This window comes from Cervus canadensis, chromosome 9 (genome assembly GCF_019320065.1).
Source record: "Cervus canadensis isolate Bull #8, Minnesota chromosome 9, ASM1932006v1, whole genome shotgun sequence".
NCBI classification, from domain to species: domain Eukaryota; kingdom Metazoa; phylum Chordata; class Mammalia; order Artiodactyla; family Cervidae; genus Cervus; species Cervus canadensis.
The window spans coordinates 25,653,088-25,663,282 of NC_057394.1; the positions used below are offsets into that span (position 1 = coordinate 25,653,088).

Here is a 10,195-nt window from a genome sequence, read left to right on the forward strand (position 1 = left end):
AAGATACAGGGCAAGAAACTGACATCTTAGATTAAGTTCTTAAATTCTAAACTTTTTCCTAAATTCTGACTTTTTTCACATTTTGTGTGGGTTCTTCATTACATACTAGTTTGATTTTCCTATCAAGGCTGAGGGAACAGTGGGTGAGGGGCAGAGATGGATATCCAGGACATTTATCAAAAATTTCCACTCCACACACATAGAGGTGATATTGTTGCCTAAACAAAAGACGTGTTCTGAGTATGATGCTAAAATTGTTATGAATTGTTTAATTCATAACTGCAATCATTAGTTTAGCTGCAAGGCATTTTGAATATCAGCATACAAATTATCTACATTTACATGAAATATATTTCTCTGAGATAATTTAAGTATCTACACTATAATCATATATATATAGACAAAAGTAAGATTTTGTAATCTCTACCTGGAGATATATTTGTATGAGATTATGCAACATATCAAATTGAACAAGCACAAAGAGTAAGCTTAGTTTGCATTCAAATTTTAATTGATGTCTGAAACATTACATACTGTTGTTCTCCAAAATTCTATAGAAAGAATTTCCTGGGTTCCTTAATCCAATCATATACCACTGATATACCCAATTTAATTATTTACTCAGTATACCTGAAAACCCAAAATTCAGATATTCAAAACCACACAAATTATGTTCTGTTGTATATGCCAGTGTTTTGGCAGGAAACCATATGGAAGGAGAAAAATAATTCATTTTTAAATTCTACACAGTTTCATGATTTCTATATGTTAAAATTTCAAGTTTATTAGGGCAAGGATAAGTTTCCTTTTATCCTCTTCATACAGATGGGAAGAGTATAATTTAAAAATTAGAAATAACTTCTTTCTATAAATTATATAATTGTTATTTTTTGAGATTAAAAAATGCTGGATACCTTACGAAGAGTAGAGGTAGAAATAAACCACCTACAGCAACAAGATTATATGAAATAGTGCTGGTTTGAAAACAATAATATTACTTTGTAAATCTTTGCAAAATACATCAACAAACTTTCTGGAAGTTACTTCTATTGTCCAGACCTACATTTTTGACTTCATGTAATTGTTGCCTCTTAGTTTTTATACATCAATTAAGAAATAAAACTTAGTTACATGGAGGATTCCACTTTGCCTTAATATTTTATAATTTGTACAACACTGCCATATCTATATACGATAATATTGTGAAAGCAATTTTAAAGAAAAATAACTCCCACTGTGAAGACAAAATTAATAGCAACCCCAATTGTGAAGGCAAAAACTATCATTTATATTTATCTTCTAATCCTGGATCTAACATGGAGGAGGTAGATGGAGAGTAAGAGATACATTGTTTCCATGATAATATCATGACATTTATTACTTGCCCTCTGAAAAAAAAATTTGGAAGGGAAAAGGTTGCACAGAACTGGGATAGTTTACTTCTCTTGGCCAAGGTAGCATTATTATTTATTTATTTTTAACTCCTTAGGGAAACTATTACCACCTGTTCAATCTGAATTCAAGCAGTTACTGTCAATTTACTCATGGGTGAATGCTGCCTCTTTGTGGCAGAATGCCACGGAAAATGTTCCTTAAACAAAGTTCATGAACAGCCCTTGACATTGTACATACTGCCGGTGAGATTATGCAGACATGTACCAAACACCAATGAAGCATGTGGCTCTTTAAGTTTCAATTAATCCAAACATTTCCTACCCTTGAATATAATCTAATTCACTGGCAAACCTTACTCAGACATGAAGAGCTTATACTCACCAACATTTTGACATTTAGGATATAGATCAACTGGAGATAAAAGTACCCATCACGGTTGTTGCAGGTAGCTTTACAGAAGGTAAACTATGCAAAATTGTAGACCAAATAAATAATACTGGTATTACAAAATATAAAATCAATATGCAGTACATTACTTACCATGCTCCACATGTTAGATGGATACTTCAGAAAGGAAAAGAAGTAAACAGTTGAAATTTCATGAATGAGCACATTAAATGACACATTTAGATAACCATACTTCCCTGAACCAACAAAGGTGCAATTATATATATTTGATCATTAGGGGGACATTTTAGGAGTAGAAGTTAGCTACTGTCTTAAATTAACAATGGTTATTCATTAAATCACACAGCTATTTCTTTGCACTTAAGTAATCATTACTTCAGTCCCTCATATTTGACATAGTTATCAAGTGTTTATTCAGAAACTATTTAAAAAATTACATGTGCTGGGATACATGAGACTGTAACAACAGTAGCCCCATCTTACAGAGATCCTGTTTGTGGCTGTCATCATTGCTTGCTGCCCAGAGGGATAAAGACATTATATAGAGATTTGTACAGTCCATCATTTGGTCTTCCGAGGTGCCAGTACACGTGGATCTGTACAAATGCAACTGGGTTTGGTTAAACAATCAAAAATTGGCTACAATAGTAGTCAAATCAATACATCATTTTGGTTGACTAATAAAAATACTTTTAAATCTTCTCTAATAAAACCAGAAACTTGCACATGATTCTCACTGGAATGGCCCAATTAATTGCCCTAAATATTTTTCTTTTATACATTGGGATACAATCAGTTTTTTTTTTTTAATTACAGATCCAATTGGGTGGGTTGCATTGACCTTTAAAATGTAAGTTCTCCATATTTTTAATAAGATTTTAAATGCCTTCCTGATATCACTTCAGTTTTGGAAATACAGCTCCTGATATAGTGCGACACCTCTGTGAAAATCATAGGCTAAATAGTGAAGGAAAGAGAAATGCTAAATGTGCATATAAAAATAGGTGCTACAATAAAATATTCGTATATTTCATCAATAAGTTATTTTGACTAATCAATTATGGATCATATAGCTCTGTAATTTTAATGATTTGTCCACATCTATGGTGATCTTTTCAAGATCACAATACTTTTGTTCTTTTAATTCAAATGTCCAGAATGCATACAAACACATCCTTTAAAAAGAAAGGAAAGGAATGAGAGGAGGGAGGCAGGGAGGCAGAGAAAGAGAGGAAGCAGAGAAGAAAGAGAGAGAGAATGGGGCACGGGGAAAGAGAGAGAGAAAGAAAAAAAAAACAACAACAAACTTTCTATTAAAGTTGGGGGTGTGCTAATCTCTCCACAAAAGCCATCTAGACCCACCCATGGCTCAAAGGGGGAGAAGGGAAAGGGGAAAAGAATAAAAGAGAAGAGGAGAATCTATGCGCTGTCACCTTCCACCACTCTCAACACTTCCAAACACTACAAAAATGACTACGACCTTTAACAAGTCACCCGCGAAGCAAACTGCCCTCCATAAAGCCCTTCTCCTCGCCTCCCCCACACGCAAGAAGAGAAAGTGATGTGCCCAGTGTACACAAACGTTTCCCCGCGTGTGATATTAAAAGGAAATTGCACACCCTTTCAGTGTCTTCCGCCGAAGCTGAGAATCTCGTGCCAAGGCACTTCACCCTAAACGCTGAAACAACACAATGAATCAAATGGGGTTCGCGTGTGTATCTGCTCGCTTGTTTGTTTGAAATGCAAGAGCTCCAAGGGAGTTTCTTTGCCTTTTAGAACTGGCTAAAGGTGGTCTGTTTTTCCAGCACTTCGAGGTAGTCCGGCTCAACGTTTAGTTTAGCTTTTAGCTCCAGATACTCGTTCCGGTTGGGTTCTACAAAGACAGCACTGGGGGGGCTGTAGAGCACCGGTTCCCTCAGCCTGCTGTCCCCCGCCCCCGGGTGCAAATACTGATGGGGGCGTCTCAGGTCATAGTTGGGGGAGAAGGTGTAAGCAGCGGGGCTGCACGGGAATTTGGGGTATTCCGGGAGGCTGTTGCCGGCGGGGGTGGTGGCGCAGTGTTTGTCTGGTTCTAAAATGCCCCTGTAAAAGCGATCGGCGTCCTGCACCGGCGAGAGCAGGTCCTCCCGGGGCTCGATGGTGCTGACGCTGTAGGCGGGGCTCCGCAAGTGGTGGCTTTCCCGCCTCTCGTCCTCCCCCGCCGGCTGCAGCTGCGCCGGGGGCGGGGGCTGCGGCTGCGGCGGCGGCGGCGGCTGCTGCAGGTGGTGGTTGCTGCTGCTATAGGTGACCTTGAGCTCGTGCAGGTCTTTGTAATCCTCCACGGAGTTGCCCTCCCGCGAGCGGTAGATGGGGTTTTTGCACATGTGGCCCAGGGGGTGGGGGATGTACTCGTACACGTGGCCCGCGGGCGTCTTCACCTTGGGCAGCGCCGGCGCGCGGTGCTGCGCGTGCGCGTGCGGGTGGCCCCCCGCGCCGCCGCTGCTGCTGCCGCCGCCGCCGCCGCCGTACACGCTGTACTGCATGTTGAAGGAGCTCACGTCGGAGTTGTGGGTGCTGGCGTGGTCGCTCTGGTGCTTCTTCCGGCGCTTCACGACGAGCACGAAGAGCCCCGCAGCCACGAAGACCGACATGATGAAAACCAGCAGCAGGCTGAGGATCAGCACCGACAAGGGCACCGACGACGCGGCGCCTCCGCCCGCGCCCAAGCCCGCGGGCGCCCCGGTGCCGTTCAGCCGCACGGCGGGGGTCACCGCGCTGGTCCTCGCGGGGACCTGGATGGACGAGGGCGCGGGCGTGGACACCACCACGTCCGAGTAGTCAGGGCACAGCAGCTCCGACTTAATGGAGCGCATATCCGTCTCGGCGAACTTCTTGGGCGCCTTGCAGATGACCTCGTCCACCAGCACGCCCGCTTTGAGCTGCTCCACCCACAGCTTCATGCCCACCACGTCGCAGGTACAATCCCAAGGGTTGTCGTGCAGGTCGATTTGGATGAGTGACGTCAGCTGGTCCAGGACTCCGCTCACCGGCAAGGAGGTGAAGTGGTTACTCCTGAGGTTGAGCCTCAGGAGAGTCAGGCCTGAGAAGACGCCTGAGGGCAAGGTCTGCAGGAGGTTGTTGTTCAGGAATAGCAGCTGGAGGTTCGGGACCGGGTCGAAAGTCCCAGGTTGAATCTCGCGGATGAGGTTGTATTGGAGGAAGAGATACTGCAGGCTCTGCAGGCCGTAGAACAGCTCCGGGCTCAGCCGCTCGATCCTGTTGCCATTTAGGTAGAGGCGCCTCAGGTTGGTGAGGTCCCCGAAGGCGCGGTCCTGGATCGTGGAGATGCGGTTGTTGCCCAGGTGGAGGAGGTCCAGCCCCGTGGCCTCCAGGAAGTCACTCCTGCGCACCAGGGCGATGTAGTTCTCCGTCAGATACATTTTCTTGGGGTTGTAGGGCTTGGGCTGCAGCTCTGCGATGCTCTCGATCTTGCGCTCCTGGCAGTTGACGTTGAGGCCCAGATCGGAGATTTGCAGGTTGCAAGTGCACGCGGTGGGACACTCCAAAGGCACCGGAGATTTGGTCTGGTAGGCGATGCTGGGGCCATAGTTGCCATAGCCCAGGTCCTTGGAGGGCTGCCGAGAGGTGGGGCGCACCCTGGGCTTATTGGGTTGGCGAGTCCCCTTAGGGGGCTTCAAGGGGGGTTTGTAAACAGCAGAGGAAGAAGTGGCCACGGAATTCACCGAGGCCGGGGTGGTATGTAAGTACCCCGTGGTGCTCAGAGGCGTCTGCGGCCTCATCTCGTAGTCCGAAATAAGTTTCCTTGGGCAGAGTTCCTGCTTGGACACTTCGTCCAAGTCCCGGCCGTGTAAGCGGAAGGGGGTCTCACAAACCACATCCCCCACCAGGGCGGAGTAGGAGATGCTGTCTAACCAATCCTTCAGGGAGATCAGCTCACAGGAGCAATTCCAGGGGTTTTCCTCCAGTTGTAACTCCACGACTTTATCCATATGCTGCAAGAGCCCCACATAGGGCAGAAGTTTCAGCCGGTTCCCCCGCAGGTCCAAGTGCGTTAACGGCACAAAACGGAAAAGGTTGTTGGGTAAACTGGACAAGAGATTGTCATTGAGGATAAGCACCTGCAACAAATGCAGTTTCCCAAAAGCGTTGGGTTCAATGACACTGATGTAATTGTAATCGACCTGTAGGTACTCCAGGCTCTCCAAGCCAAGGAAGGTATCATCACGCAGAAGTTCCAGTTTATTATTGTTCAGATGCAATCTCCTTAAACCCCGCAGCCCGTGGAAAGCCCCGGTCTCAATGTCCTGGATTACATTGCTCCCCAGATGCAAAATCGAAGCCCCAGTGTAATTGACAAACTCATTGGGATAAAGACGACTCAAAAGGTTTCCAGACAACAAGAGGTGGTAGATTGGGAAACGGGGAGGGCTAATTTCTGAAAGGCTGATGATCCCCCGATTTTCACAGCTCACAGTTAAAATGCCGTCCTTTTCCTCACAAGGACAAGCATTGTCACAGATTTCCCCATAATAATCGATGGTTTCTGCACACGAAAGGACGAGAGATGTTAGAGCAAACGCTAGAGTCTGCAGCATCCAGCTCTGCATTTTTCTGTGAAGATCCTGTTCCAAAGTTACTGGGGGGCAGCACGTGTGCATTTTATCTCCTGTAAGGGAGAGAGAGGGGGGGAAAAAAGGAAACAACAGAATATGACAAAAACTTAAGGGATCAATCAGAAAGTCTCTTTCCTTCCTAATACTGTTTTTCTGACATACAGAAGAAGGGGAGAGTAATGACACCCCACACCCCGAGGTACATGGACATTCTCCAGACTTTATTAAAATCTGATATTCACTTTGATTTAAAGGTTGATTTCATTCCCTAATGACAACAGGAACATGCTGCTCCTTACAAGATAAGGGCAAGTTAGACAAAGTCCCGTTTTAGTGATCTTGCGTGTCCCCCCCCCCCACCACTTTCAAAACCAATCCATAAATATACATAAAATGGCTGTCAGTTCAGATTCACGGTTTAAATTTTAGAGAAAAGCAGCACCATATTTATCAGGTTCCCCACCTCACCTATACCCTGTCCCTCTGGTTTTCTTTCAAAACCTCTTCAGTTAACAGTTCCCCGTGAAGGTCTCCCATTTTCACGGAAAAGCCCAGGAGCCACAATACTTGGGCTATTTTAAAACCATCGCTGGAAATGCCAGGGTGGGAACCTAAAGAATACTTTTCACAGAGGCAAAAAGCATGCAAGATAAGGCATCAAAAGGACCCAGAAGAAGCTCTTAAGGCCAATTGTCTTCGGGAGCTTTGAGCATGGAGAAAAAGGAGAGCGCTTTCGCTTTGATGGTGGACTTCACTATCACGCTATTAAGCACATCAGCGTCCTAATTGCATGCACGGTGCCATTTAGCAGCGCCTCCCCAGAGCGCCCTGCGTCCACTTCATTGATCATGTCAGCGACGCTACTAAACCGCATTTTTAAGCCACTGAAATAGTTCTGCACGGTGGATTACAAAGAACTCTGCGAAGGCATCCGCAATCCCGGAACAAGCTCCGGGTACCTGGAGTTTAAAGAAGACGTTCCCACCGCTTACCCGGAATCAGCTAAAAGTAAACCAAGGACCAGCGCCAAAGCCTCCCTCATCTCGGGCTCCGCGTCTCTTTGCCACGGTATGCAAAACTAACCCTACCAAATTAGCAAGATTGGGACTGAACTACCACCTCGCCACATCCCCACCATTGGAGTTGCTTATTATATTTAATTATCAAGGCTTTACTCCCCCCCCCCCCTTCTTTCTTCAGAAAGGGGACTTGGGGATTAAGAGGCAAAATAGAAGGGAGCAAGGAAGGGGGGACAGCAAGTGATACAAGTCAGTGTTTTAATATCCGAATTTCATCTCCCCACGGAATCAGTCTGACCCTCCTCTCCCTTTTCTTTCTGGCTTTCTTTTTGCCCCTTTAAAGGCTTCCTTCGACTTCCTACTTCGAGTCGACAGCAGCGCTCAGAAGGAAAGGACATAAATGGAGCGAGTGTGTGTGAGTGTGTGTTGCGTTGGTTGGGGGAAGAAGGGGGAGAGGGAACATTCGGTAGAAATGCTGGGCTCGTGGAACCAATGCCTTTTTTCTCTGTCCAGCCTTGCTTGGCTCTGCCTCACCACCCCCGAAGTCTGATGTCGAATCGCAACCCCTAACTAAAGCCAAGACGGTTCTGAAGCACGGGTTCAAGCCTGGAGACCACGATCTGGATCCCCGAGTCGACTCCAGCCCGCGTTATGAAGAGCCCCTGCATTCGCACGCACGTGTGCAAGTATGCCTGCGAATCATTCACGTGTGGTCACCCAGACGTGTCGAGACGAATGGGAACCCACAGTGTCTAAACCTTGCAAGTATCCCCGACCTCCCAACGCAGCCAGCGACAAAACACCTCCTGGCTTAACAGCGGCACAGACACCCTCTATGAAAGCAAAACGTTTACCTTGAAATCGCCGTTCTCCGCTGGATCAAATCGGCACAGCCATTCAGCGGGGGCTGGGTCCCCTCCCCCTCCTGCCCGGCGCTTCCCCGCCCCCATTCACCTCCCACCCGCTCTGACAGCCCATCGCCAAACGTGTCCAGCCAATATTAAACTTGAGCGTTTACAACTTTAATTCAGTTCTGGCTCGCCAGGGTCGAAGAGCTTCCCTCTCACCCCACTCCCGATTCCCTCCTCCCTGCTATCAAAGGAGCCCGAAAATTTGAGCAAATAAAGTTGAATGAGCCGGGCAAGGCTGACATTTCTGACTGGGAAACGCACCTCCGATGTAAATTCGCGGGGACGATGCACATTCTCAGAGTCTCAGATTTTTTCTTTTTTGGAGGGCGGGGGCGGGGAAGCTGTATCTGTTTCCCCCCTCCTGCCCACAAAGAATTAAACCCTGGATCGTCGTCCTAAGCATCCCCGCATGAAGCCTCGTGGGAACGGGTGGGCTGAAGCCCGGCACCCAGGCCGGACCCTCGGCTCCAGGGCGCAGCTGCTCCCGCGGCGGCCCCCAGGCAGGAGCCCCCGGAGTTCCGGAACGCGAGGCTCCCCCTCCCCCACCCCGCCCCAAAGCGAAGGCCGGGAAAGGGGAGGAAGGAGGGGCGGGAGGAGAGGGGAAGACAGCCACCCGGCCGCCACACACAGAGACACACAGACACACACACACACACGCTGGAGCCTCTTTGGCAAAGTAAACGGCCGACTTACCCCGTCTCACATCTCCAAGGCCCACTCATCATAGCCACCCTTGCAAAACAAACAAACAAAAAACAAATCCAAAAACCTCTTTGGGGTGTGCACTAGGGTTTGCGAGTCCAGGCGGGGCGAGCACCGCGATCCGGGCGGCTGCGAGGACAGAGGCGCCCGGACGCCGCCAGCCCCGGGCCGCCGCCGCGGTGGCGACCGCGGGTTCCGGGGCTCCCCGAAAGGCTGTCCCCGGCGCTCTCCGTGGTAGTTAGAGCGGGCAGCGGGGTGTGGGGGGAGTGTCGGGGCGGGTGGTGGTTGGGGGGGGGAGATCGCGAGCGGCGGGCTGGGAAGGGAGGGGGAGGGGGCGGCGGAGGACCGGCGGTCGAGGCGCCGCGCTGTAGGGGCCGGGAGCCGGGCGGGGCGGGGAGAGAGCTGCTGGAGGAGGGGAGGAGGCGCGGAGCCCGAGGAGGGGGACGCCGAGCGGGCTTGCCTGGCCCCGGGCGGCCCAGCCAACGTGACGGTCAGCCTCGCCGATCGCTCGCAACAGCTCACACTCAGGCTCACTCGCACGCTCGCTCCCAAGCCCGCGCCACCGCGCGATCGCGGGGTCCCCGCCATCGTCCGCCGCACCCCCCCCCCGTCCCCCCAGGCGGGTACTTACAGTTGCCATCTGCCTAGGGGCCAACTTTCTCCCAGCCAGCAGCGGCCGCCGCCCCCTCCAGCCGCCTCTGGCTCCTGGCACCCGCCGGCCTGGGTTCGCGCGGGCCGGCCCTCCCCTCCCCCCTGGGCTGTCCTCGCCGTCTTCACCACATTCCCCCCTGGTCAGTGGCGCACGCCCGGGGACGAGCCAGAGGGAGCGGGGCGCAGGGGTGTACATGCATCGCCCGCCTTCTTCTTGCAGCGCACACTGTACATGGTAGAGAGGGGGCGAGCGAAGGTGGCACCGGCCCCTCGGCTGCTCCCGCGGCGGCTGCGGCTCCCGCGTCGTCCTCCGCCCCCCCTGTGCCGCGGCGACCACCGCACTGGGATCCCGCCGCCGGTGTCCCCGCGCCGAGCCCGCCGCCGCCGCCGCGGCCCCTGATCAGTGGGTGGAAGGCTCCCGCATCCTCTTGGCCATTTCGTCGCTCCGGGTGTTTGCAGGGGCTTTTCCTCTATGCCTTCTTCGGATGCGGCGCAC

At 50.1% G+C, this 10,195-nt stretch overlaps 1 protein-coding gene across 3 annotated transcripts; it reads right to left on the reverse strand.

The window, feature by feature from the left end:
* Window positions 1–484: 484 nt before the first annotated feature.
* Window positions 485–9,817, reverse strand: SLITRK5 (SLIT and NTRK like family member 5). 3 transcript variants are annotated; one of them, XM_043478112.1, is made up of 2 exons: window positions 9,680–9,817; window positions 485–6,469 (listed from the first exon to the last, which is right to left on the reverse strand). In XM_043478112.1, the coding sequence occupies exon 2, from the start codon at window positions 6,459–6,461 to the stop codon at window positions 3,576–3,578; it is 2,886 nt and encodes a 961-aa protein (XP_043334047.1). In that variant the 5' UTR covers window positions 6,462–6,469; window positions 9,680–9,817; the 3' UTR covers window positions 485–3,575. The 3 variants fall into 3 exon arrangements, with proteins under 3 accessions (XP_043334047.1, XP_043334048.1, XP_043334049.1); XM_043478113.1 differs by lacking the exon at window positions 9,680–9,817 and adding an exon at window positions 9,040–9,291; XM_043478114.1 differs by lacking the exon at window positions 9,680–9,817 and adding an exon at window positions 8,290–9,021.
* Window positions 9,818–10,195: the final 378 nt, after the last annotated feature.